The sequence below is a fragment of the Lipotes vexillifer genome, unplaced genomic scaffold, assembly GCF_000442215.2.
Source record: "Lipotes vexillifer unplaced genomic scaffold, Lipotes_vexillifer_v1.1 scaffold545, whole genome shotgun sequence".
NCBI classification, from domain to species: Eukaryota; Metazoa; Chordata; class Mammalia; order Artiodactyla; family Lipotidae; genus Lipotes; species Lipotes vexillifer.
The window spans coordinates 211,134-222,490 of record NW_006779129.1 but is presented as its reverse complement, the minus strand read 5'-3'; the positions used below and the strand labels follow the sequence as shown (position 1 = coordinate 222,490).

The 11,357-nt window shown below is 52.0% G+C and overlaps 1 protein-coding gene across 1 annotated transcript in view; it reads left to right on the top strand.

The window, feature by feature from the left end:
- Positions 1-8,799, top strand: part of PCNT (pericentrin) — a 100,314-nt gene extending 91,515 nt beyond the window's left edge. Inside the window, exons 46-52 of the mRNA XM_007452502.1 lie at positions 1-140; positions 564-713; positions 2,161-2,268; positions 3,145-3,377; positions 4,780-4,923; positions 8,203-8,330; positions 8,756-8,799. Of these exons, the coding sequence (XP_007452564.1) occupies positions 1-140; positions 564-713; positions 2,161-2,268; positions 3,145-3,377; positions 4,780-4,923; positions 8,203-8,330; positions 8,756-8,799 (947 nt within the window). The remainder of the gene's footprint in view (positions 141-563; positions 714-2,160; positions 2,269-3,144; positions 3,378-4,779; positions 4,924-8,202; positions 8,331-8,755) is intronic.
- The last annotated feature ends 2,558 nt before the right edge of the window (positions 8,800-11,357 follow it).

Genomic DNA, 11,357 nt, shown 5'->3' with positions numbered 1-11,357 from the left:
TCCTGCTGAAGGACAACGAGTCCCTGAGCCGAGCGCTCAGCACGGTGACGCGGGAGAGGGCGGAGCTGTGCAGGGCCATGTCCCGGCTGGAGAGGAGCCCCCGGGCCCCGGGGACCCCGCAGGAGGGCTGTGCGCGCAGGGTACGCGTCCTGGGGCCCCGGCGGCTGCAGGCTGGGTTCGATTTGCGTATATTTTGGCTACGTTTTCATATCTGGCTTCATGTGGGATGTTAACCTGGACGGTTTTAGTCATTGTCTTTGGTCTCATTCTTGTGAAATGAGCTGGGACGTGTTCCCTCCTGTTTTCTGGAAGAGATTGTGTAGAGCTGGTATTCATTTCTTCCTTAAATGCTTGTTAAGATGCACCAGTGAGACCATCCGTGCCTAGTGTTTTCTCTTCTGGAAGGTTCTTAGTGCAGGGCTTGGTGTTTCTGGTGCTCCTGGGCAGGGTGCCCTGTCAAGGCCGGGCAGGTCCCGTTGGCAGTTACCAGAGGGCGGTGGTGTGTCCCCAAGTGGGACCTCCGGCTTCTCAGTCCTGTCCAGTTCCACTTTGTCTGTCTGAAGCGCTGTGGGGTTAAGGGGGCTCCTTTGCTCGTGGGGCCCAACCGCCGGCAGACCCGTGGCCCTGTGCCTTGTCGGGAGGGACTGCAAAGGCGAGAGGTGCCGTTGGCGCTGAGCACGGCCGCCTGCTCCCATGGGGGCTCCTTGTTCAGAGTGCGCCGGGGGGTGGACTAAAGCACCATCACCTGGGACACTTTGTCCTTCGCCTGGAAGGTAATGAATCAGGAAATAAATGTAATGAGCGAGCGAGAGGCAGGCTGAGGGTGGACAGACTGGAGCGTCTTCTCCTTTGTGTCGGGGTGACTTCTGTTGCTAGAGTGTCTTTTCCCCGGAGAGACCAGGCTCTGTTAGAACCGGGAAATGTGGTCTCTTCCTTCTGCCCCAGCAGGGAGGTCACCCAGCTCGGCACCTCCCTCTTCCGAGTCCTGCCCTGAGTTGTGGGCCGGCGCAGCCAGGCTGCCTTGGCGGCAGCTGAGCACATGACCCCGGGAGTGCTCCGAGCGGGCCTTGGCCTCGGCGACAGGCGGTCCTGGCTGTCCGTTGTGGGCAGCAGCCTTGGCCCTCCCTGTGGGGCCCTTCGTCTGTCCGTGTGTCCACACCAGAGCTCTGGGGTGCTCAGCACAGTGTGGTATCCAGGCCACGCTGCCAGTGTTGGGACACGTGGCCTGGTCACGACATCCCCTCTGTGTGGTGTGGGCCCCTCCTGAGGTGTCCAGGGTGTGTGGTTCGATGGCGCTTGAACAGAGCTGGGTGTCCGCGTCTGCCAGGGGCAGCATTTCTAGGGCCAGGGAGGACAGGGGTGTCTAATAGGCTTAAAGCATTGAATTCAGGGTGATTTCTCAAATGTGAGGGTTTTGTTTTTAGTAAAAATATGCCTTTTGTACAATCATACTTCAGTTAACAGTGTGTAGTAACCACCCTTGAGTCTAATGAAATAATCACGTAACAAGCGGGACGTCACTGAGAAGAGGCTGCAGAGGGACCCAGGTGGCCGGCACCTGCCCCAGCCCACCCGTGTCCGGAGGGCACAGCATGGGGGCGGCTCGGTCCTGGGAGCGGTCACCACTGTGCTCTCAGCCCCTTTTTTCTTTTCTTCTCTTTTCTTTTCTTTTCCCCTCCTTCCCTCCCTCCCTCCTTTCCTTCATTTTTTTGGCTGCGTTGTGTCTTTGTTGCTGAGTGCGGGCTTTCTCTAGATGCAGCAAGCGGGGGCTAGTCTTCATTGTGGTGCGTGGGCTTCTCACTGCGGTGGCTTCTCTTGGTGCGGAGCACGGGCTCTAGGCGCGCGGGCTTCAGTAGTGGTGGCACGTGGGCTCAGTAGTTGTGGCACGCGAGCTCTAGAGCACAGGCTCAGTAGTTGTGGCGCACGGGCTCAGTAGTTGTGGCTCGCGGGCTCTAGAGTGCAGGGTCAGTAGTTGTGGCGCACGGGCTTAGTTGCTCCGCGGCACGCGGGATCTTCCCGGACCAGGGCTAGAACCCGTGTCCCCTGCACTGGCAGGTGGATTCTTAACCACTGCACCACCAGGGAAGCCCTCAGCCACTTTTCTTGAGTTGCTGTCCCGGGAGAGCAGCTGTGTAGACACGCTGTCTGTGGTCATTGCAGAGGTCGGACAGGTCTGTGTGGAAGCAGGACAGGATGGTCTCGCCGGGCTCAGCACGACACCCAGACCTAGCACTGCCCACACCAGAAGCTGGCACCTGCAATGCCAAGGTAAGACCAAGCCCATGGGTGGTGCTAGGTGTGCAGACAGCGTCTCGTGGCTGCTTCTTACTTGTTTAAGATTTATGTTTCTAGGCAAGTTTTAGGTTCACAGCCAAATTGAGGGGAAAGTACGGAGATTTCCCGAACCCTCTGCCCCACCATCCACTTCCCCCAGGCAGTGCATGTGTTGCAGTCCATAGACCCACAGTGTCACGTTGTCATCATGTGCGGGCTGCTCTTGGGGCCATACATTCTGTGGGTTTGACAAGTGTAAGATGACAAATGTCCACCACAATGGTGTCATGCAGAGCATTTTCGCTGCCCTAGAGATCCTCTGTGTGGCGCCCGTGGCGCTTTGTAAAATCCTGGGTTAAGGGGTGGAAGTCTTGGTGCTTGAATTACAGATGATAGTGTCCACAGCCTGGAAGAGCCTTGAGCCCACAGCTCAGTCAGCGTTTCTGATGGTGAGGCCCAAGCTGTGGGTCTCTCTGGAGGGAAAAGCCATATTAGGATATGGACACCAACCTCTGCCTGTGACCTCAGGTCTCCCTGACCCCCGATGCCCGCAGACCTGCGATGGGACCCCCACCTGCCCCCAGTTTGGTCCGTGCTTAGTGGTTCGATTCCTGGGCCCTCGCGGGGCTCCTCTGATGCTGGTGAAGGGTCGTCTGTGCTGTGTGTTTTGTCAGATAAACAAGGTCCAGCTCTGAACTGCAAGGTTGTTGCTGGTTATAGATGTCGTGCGGAGCTGACTGCTGTGATAATTTGCTGAGGAAAGAAGTCTGGTTCTTTTTAAAGCACCTGATACAAGTGTGCTATGGAGACTTGTGAGAAGGGTGTCTTTGTCCTGTGGTTAAGTTTCACTGTGTTTTCTTTTTCTTTTAGATGGAAAAATTGTACTTGCATTATCTGAGAGCAGAGAGCTTTAGAAAAGCCCTGATTTATCAAAAGAAGTATCTTTTGCTGTTGATTGGTGGATTCCAGGACTCTGAACAAGAGACGCTCTCCATGATCGCGCACTTGGGAGTATTTCCTTCCAAGGCAGATAAGAAAGCGGTGGCGGCACGCCCTTTCACGAAATTCCGCACTGCCGTCAGGGTGGTGATCGCTGTCTTAAGGTACCGCCGTGGCACGTGCCTCCTGTCTGCTTTGGGGTCGTTTAGTCTTTGAAACGCTACAGTTGTTCCCTTTTTTAAGATGAATGATATTTGAGGCCTTAAAGTATAGACGACCCTTGTCTTCCGGAAACCACGCTGTGTAGAGCCGCACCTTCTCAGATGGAAGGGTTTAAGGCTGCCTTTCTATTGTAAAGCAGAGCCTTCCCCTTAATGGTGTTCTTGTGATGACGGACGTGTCTGATCGAGCTGAAAACTGCATTTCACTTTTTCGTGTTCCAGTTTCTTATATTTCAGTCAAATTTGTGCTTCATAAAGGGTGCCATGTGCACAGGAGGACACACTGTGGGCCCCCCAGCGGGGAGATACACCTGACCCCTAAGTGTTTGCCTGGCCCAGCCCAGCCCAGCTCCAGCCAGTATGCATGCAGGGCACCACTTTGGAATACGGATGGACTCCCTGGTGTGATAGGGAATTGTGACTATTTCAGAATTAACAGTGATGAAAATCTACTTTATTTTATAATTTTAAAATCTGCTGTATTTCTAAAAATGTTTGTCCCACTGAGAACTGTGCCACTGTGTCTGCTCTGGTGCCCACGGAGCTGCTTTTTCCGGGCCGCGCTCACCTCCGTCTGCGGGACCAGGCACAGCAGGGTGGGCTGGGCCGCCTCGGCCTTTTCCCTGGACTGCACCACAAAAGGCAGTGTGGGTCCCATTGCCCTCAGAGACCCAGCACCACACATGGTCCAGCCGCACACTTGCCAGGAGCCCCCGCGGGGTGGAGGCCTCCCCCGGCCTCCAGGCACTTAGCGCCCTCCCTCCCTCTGAGTTCTCCGGACCACAGACTGTCCACCCACCTGTCTGTCACTCTGTCTGTCACCTGTCCGTCCGTCCGTCCATCTGTTCTGTATTTTCGGGGAACGTGCCCTGTGCCAGGAAGTACGTCAGATGCTGGGTTGGGGCGGGGAGAGCCCCAAACCCTGCCTCCGTCCTTCCACCAACGCGAAGTGGAGGTACCTTCTGAGCCTTGGGTCTCAGAGGCAGCAGTGCTGTGAGGGAGCTGCTGGGGGCCGTTGAGGAGAGGGGTCTAGGGGCCCCTACACCGCTGCACCTCCCGTCACCACGTGGAGGGCGAGGGTCTCCATTTCCCCCAGCTGTCCGGGGCCCGTCAAGTGCGTTAGCGATGGAAGGGAGTGCGGTGAACCAGACAGACCCCAGCTGGCGGGTCTGGGAGTGGAGGGGCAGGGTCGGGGGCCCAGGGGCCGGGGGCGGGGCCGGGAAGGTGCTGGCGGCTGCCCGGGTAGAGGGCCGTGCTCTCACTCCGTGGTCCCGTCATGTCTGGATTTTCTCGGTTCTTTTCACTCCTGTGTTGCTCTAGTTTTCAATGTTTTCTTTTATTCTAGGTTACGCTTTCTGGTTAAGAAATGGCAACAAGTAGATGGCAGAGGAGCCCTAGCGCCAGGCCGAGCACCCCGCCCAGGTACCCCCCACCCCATGCCACCCGTGGGCTTCTTCAGTGCCCAGCTGGAGGGAGGTCGCAAAGCACAGTAAGAAAGCAGTAATTCAGCCAGTGCGCTTGTCAGGAGGCAGAGGGTTTTTGAAGGAAAGTGGTTTTTATTTGGGGAACAAGCACAAGTTTATACAGTTAATGTTGATGAATAAAAGTGGTTCAGAGGAGCATAATAATGACTGAAAAATACAGAAATGCTAAATGTATCAACCAATAGCTTATCTTCAATAAAAGGTCTTTTTCATTCTCCCAAATGGAGTGAAGTTCTACCTCACACTGTGCACGTCTCCTGGGAGCACCACTGCCTCCTGTGCCTCAGTCCCGTCCAGGCTGCGGTTGTCCTCTGCCCCATCTGACAGGCCGCTGCCCAGGTGTAGCCGGGCTGCCTGGGGGAGCTGCAGTGGGCAGCACCCTTCATGGCCACGGCTTCCCTGGTGGTGCCAGTCCCCTTTGATTTCCACGTGTGAATCCTTACGTCTCGAAATCAGCTGGCTTCGAGGTTCTTCAGGAGGGGTCCCCCCACACCCCCTGCCCCCCGGCTGCAACTGGTGGTCGCCAGGGTGTCTGCCCTTCCCACTCCTCAGAGCTGGGTGCAGGAGACCCACCCCAGGCCCACCTGGCACCCTGCTCACTCCATCAGGGTGCTAAGTGCTTCTCCAGGTCGCTGCCCACACAGACACGGGGGTCAGGGTTGGCCTTGCAGGAATGAAATGCAGGTGCTCAAAACTCAGGTTTCAGACTTCCCTGGTGGCGCAGTAGTTGGGAATCCGCCTGACAATGCAGGGGACACGGGTTCGATCCCTGGTCCGGGAAGATCCCACATGCTGCAGAGCAGCTGGGCCCGTGTGCCACAACTGCTGAGCCTGCTCTTTGGTGATCTGACCAAAGTCAGCTTCAGCTGCTACCATCACTGGCAGCCAGACCTGGTAGTACCCTGCAGTAATTTCAACTGATCAAAACAAATAGGAATAATAGAGCCTTAGGTACATATAAAACAAGAGATTCATTATACACAAGGTGGGTTATTTTTGCCTCTGATGCAAAAATACTCATACTAAGGTATGCTGAAATATTGTCAAGAAATTTAAAACGTTTAAATTTGTGTTTTCTTTTTTTTTTTTTTTGCGGTACGCAGAACTCTCACTGTTGTGGCCTCTCCCGTTGTGGAGCACAGGCTCCGGATGCGCAGGCTCAGCGGCCAATGGCTCACAGGCCCAGCCGCACCTCAACATGTGGGATCTTCCCGGACCAGGGCATGAACCCACGTCCCCTGCATCGGCAGGCGGACTCTCAACAACTGCGCCACCAGGGAAGCCCTAACGAGTACCTTTTAAACGTTTTGAAATTGCCATGCAGACTCCTAAAAGCTTGTAAATTTAAAATTTTGGTGGGTGGACCTCCCTACTAAAATGCATTCTTTTCTTTTCTTAATCCCTTCGTTGCGAAATAATCCTGGGGGAAGGATTCCTGGTGCCACGGCGGCAGCAGTCTCCACCTGACACCCGCGCATCCCCACCAACCCGGGACGTGTCTTCCAGCCACGCCAGGGGCCCTGTGCCAAAAGCATCCCCACGCAGGAGAGAAAGGTGAGTGGTGGTGCCTCAGTTGCTTTTCCACTGCAGGGTTGTAGCTGTCAGCAGGGGCCCCGTCTGCAGAGACAGGGCCACGCACGGAGGTGTCCCTGGGCAGATCTGTGCGGGTGCCCAGGCCCGCCTGTGATGGAAGGGCCCCCGGGCACACATGAACCCCCCAGGACCCCCCCCCCCCCCCGCCCGACACACACACACAGACATACATGCAAGGCTGTGGTGTTAGCTTTACTTAGTCTTTTTCTTTGGGATTGGGGAGTTTTTTGCACACATAATGTGTTTTTATACTTATAACTTACTTGGCAATAGAGATGTTACAGTGATAATGTTAAACATCCATCGGTTATTTGGGGAAAAAACTGTTTTCAATTAAAAATATAATTAAGAGGCCTTGTGGTTAAATTGTAGAATGGAATTTTGTTTAAAAATTCAGGTGAAGAAAGGTTTCCCTGATGGCTGTGATTGTCACGTACTGAGCCCTGGGTGTAACAAGGCTGTGTGGTGTGGCCCTAATCACCTTCATCACGGTTTGCAGCCCATTTTCCTGACTGTGAGATTTCTTATCCAAGTGCTGCTTGTGAGCGATGTGATTTCCATTTCCATTTCTCCAGACTGAAACACAGATAATAATAATCCTATTCAAATGCTCGAATATGATTACGAGTCATTTATTTAATTCATTTGACTATGACTCCTCCAGTATTTGGAACCTGCCCGTGAAGTGAATAGAAAGCTCAGTCTGTGTCTGTGGTATTTGTCACACACGTAACGGCTCGTGCAGGCATGTCGTCTGCTCTCTCTGTGCGTGCTTTCCCGGGGTTCTAAAACAAGCTCGTCAGAGCAGAACGCATCGTCCATCTCTGACATCGGACCAGCAGGGATAAAATGCTCACCTTTGCTCTCTCGCTCCATGATCTCCGGTTGGTGATGAGACCTCCGTACGAATTGCGTGTTAAGAGTGTGACGATCTCGGGCGTAACTGCCCTGATGGGGGAGGCCAGACCGACGAGCATGGGCGGCTCTGCCGTGCGCGAGGCTGTGTCCCCCACTCACCCTGCGTCTCTGCCAATGAGAACCCACCAGCGTGTGTGCTTCCTCACAGAGACGTATTCTGAAAGTTTGGGTCCCAGAGCTAGGCAGGGAGTGCAGCAGTGTGAGTCCATGAGGGCCCAGAAGCCTGGTTCTATTCGGGGTGGGCAGGCAGGGGCTCTCGGTCTGGCTGTGGCTCCCCCATTCCCGAGTGGGTGATACCTTTGAAGGAATAGGTGGTGGCCAAGGCCTCTTTTTTGGTGATGGCGCACAGGTAAGACGCTCCCTGCCCTGGAGAGGAAGTAAGCAGTGACATAGACGGGCCTCCCTGGGCCCAGCTGGAGGCCAGGAGGAAGGGACCCCTGTGAGGGATGCTGGGCAGAATCCGGTTGGGATGATAGACTCATATGTGAAGATTTAGTGAATTAAATAATATATAGTAGTTTTTAGTTGTTTTAATTCGGAGACATTGTAAAGAAGTTAGTTTTAAAGCACTATGTAGCACTTCTTAAAAAACCCTTACTATTTTTCTGCTGTGGTAAAGAAAATATAGGAAAGTAACAACCGCCTAGTTTACCCCATTTCCCACGGGTGTCTGGTCAGCAGGCCCAACTCCACTGCCCCTCCGCACTGGCTGCATTCAAACCATCTGCTGAGTTCAACTCTTTCTGTTTGTTTGTTGGTTTGTATGTTTGAAGATCCAATCCGTCCCCAAATCCCAGATCAGAAAGATCCCTGACTGCTTCTCAAGATCCGGAACATTCCTTGACGGAATACATTCACCATTTAGAAATGATCCAGCAAAGACTGGGAGACGTGCCACCAGGTAATGAAAGTCCTCTGTCTTCTGACGTGATCTGAGTGACCCAGGAGTGTCCAGTCCTGGAGAGGAGACAGCTGGGGTCCAGCTTAGTCACTCTTGTTAGTGTCAGTCCTGCTAATCGGCCATAATTAATAGTATCGGAAGGAGGGTTGTGAGTGGAGAACACCCAGGGGTGGGCGTGAAGGACGCACAATGTGGGGATCACGGTGCCTCAGACTCACAGCGACCGTGAAGACCGTGTTTACAGGATGTCGTTTGTCCAGCGTTTCTCAACTTTCGTAATGTAAACCACTGCGTATCTTAATTGCTATTCTTTTTGTTACCAAAAATAAGGTTAAGTCAGTGCTGGTGTTTGGAAACTGTGCAATTCTTCTTAGAAGATGTGGAGCCTTCTAACAAAGTGCTTCCTCATTTCTACTTGTGATTAGATTCTACTTCCGAGAAGTCCTGCTGCCAGAAGAGTAAACAGTGAATAAAGTCCTGTGACGATTGTATTTGAGGAAGAGGCTTGATTTTCTGTGGGAGCTTGTGACGTGGTGCGTGTGCCGAGTGGTGCTGAGCACCAGCCCCGTAGGCGCTCTCGCCCTTACGCTTCGCTGCAGAGCCGAGTGGCGTATTTTCTGTGTGATCTCAGCACATCTCAGCTTCTTACCTTGACGAGGTAGCTGTGCGCGCGTGAGCGACGGGCGTCTGCCGGCTCTCTGTTGGCCGAGCCTCCCTGCCCACCCACGAAGGGTAAGCGGAGGATGGCTTCCTGTTGTTTATTTTCTAAAAGTGTACAGCTTGGTTTAAAACAAAAACACACACAAAAACAAAAAGAATAAAATTAAAGCCCTGGTGTGTTTGTGAATAGACCTGTGTTGTTTTTTGTGTTATCCAGTCTGCTTTTATCACAGGCAAAAAAATAAAACATAGACTTAGAATTCATATTGAACTTCTGTAAGTCAAAAATTTTCAGTGGAACTTAAAGCACTAGTAAGACAAATAGCCACACGCCTGTTGATTCATCTTGCTTGGTTTCTTCTTTTATTTCTGTCAGATGCTGTCACTACATATTTATTTCTCATGATTATGATCTTTTTATGTTTTACTCATGCTCGTCTGTACCTGGTGGTGGTATCTAGCCAGTGTCCTTTACCCAAACGTCTGTTGTAAAGGTATGTTTATAAGTATCTCTGTGTTTCTAGGACCTTTGAACATGACATTTATTCTGCTGGGCTTGGTTTTAATATAAAACAACTTTTTCCTAATCACTACTTACTTATTTTCGATTTTTAGATTTTAGACTTACTTATTTAGATGTTTGCTTACTTACTTTAGATTTTTCTTTCCAGTGCGTGTCTGCATTTTCCTCTTCTTAGCCAACACTGCCATAAGGTCACTGTTTTACAATCTTCCCACCTTTTCCACTGAGTCCTGTCTTCTGCTTGATGTTATTGAAGCGAAATCCTGACCAGCTCTGGGGGCAGGAATCTAAGAAATGTCTCTTTACTTTCCAGAAGAGTGACCTTTGAAATTGATGATCAAATACTGAAAAAATAAATATCCACGTCATCCATGTTAAGCTAATGAGGGAGGGAGGGCCCATTTACAGACACCAGTGGACGTAGCCATCACACCAACTTGTTACCATGGGGGTTAATGATTAAAAAGAAGGAGACATTCGCCCTCCTTTCATGGAAGAACACAGGCCGTGCCGCCGATGAGGGAGATTCTTCGTCACGGTACAGCACCCGCAGCTAATCAGTACAGAGGGAGCAATGCGATTAGAGAGCCGCCAGTTCTGCCCCCAGCGAAATAATCAGGTCACGGTGGGTCCATCAACAAGTCCTAAAACCAAGGCAAAGGTCCACTTTCACAGCGCAGGGGCCTGGGAGTGTCCACTGTGACCCCGGCTCACGGCAGGCCTGGCATGATGCCGTGTGAGATGCACAGTCTCCCCCAGTTTACAGATGGAGGGACAAGTGACACAGAACCACGAGGAAAGAGACACATGGGATGTTCTGTAAGTGACTGGCCTGGTTTCATCAAATAGACAACATTATTCAGAAAACAAAAGTGAGGGCCCTGTTTTTTGTTAAAAGAAACTAAGGAGGGCTTCCCTGGTGGCGCAGTGGTTGAGAGTCTGCCTGCCGATGCAGGGGACACGGGTTCGTGCCCCGGTCCGGGAAGATCCCACATGCCACAGAGCGGCTGGGCCCATGAGCCATGGCCGCTGAGCCTGCGCATCCGGAGCCTGTGCTCCGCAACGGGAGAGGCCACAACAGTGAGAGGCCCACGTACCGCCAAAAAAAAAAGAAACTAAGGAGACATAAATGCATGTGCAAAACTTAATTAGTTCCTAAACTGGGGGAATGCAGCTATAAAGTCATTTTCGGGGGTAACGGGGTAAATTTGAGTATGTACTGGATAGCAGATTTTAGGGGAATTTGTGTTAATTTTCTTAGGTATGGTCATGGTTATATGAGAAAAGGCTGCTTTTCTTAGGAGCTGTATGCTGAATTATTTAAGAAAAAGGAGCCGTAACAAATGCAATTTACTTTGAAATGGTTCCGTTAGAAAAAGAGTACACATATATGGATTAAGGAAACATGCAAAATCTTTTAAAAATATTGAATCTAGATTGAATCTAGTTAGTATACGGTTATTTATTTTTTGAAAATTCTCATAATGAAAGATGAAAAAAACGTCATGACCAAACTGAAGTCTGACCCAGGACGTCTTAATCAACTACAGGACACTGTGTCAGCCCAGGTGGGAGAACATAAGCACGCTAGGCTTTCCAGCTAAGGGAATTCAGTACAAGGATTTGATCATTATGATGGTGGAGGAGCCCTTTCCCTGGGGCTGGCGGGTCAGCATAACGGTTACTGGGACACAGGGACAGAGCCTCCCTCCAGCAGGAGCTGACCCCTCAGGGGAGATGCATCAGCACCACTGTGGAAGGGAGAGAGATGCCCGTCTTTCTCCTCCTGCCCTCCTGTTTGCCAAACTAGACAGGGAGCCTGGGACAGTTCCTTGCAGAAGTCG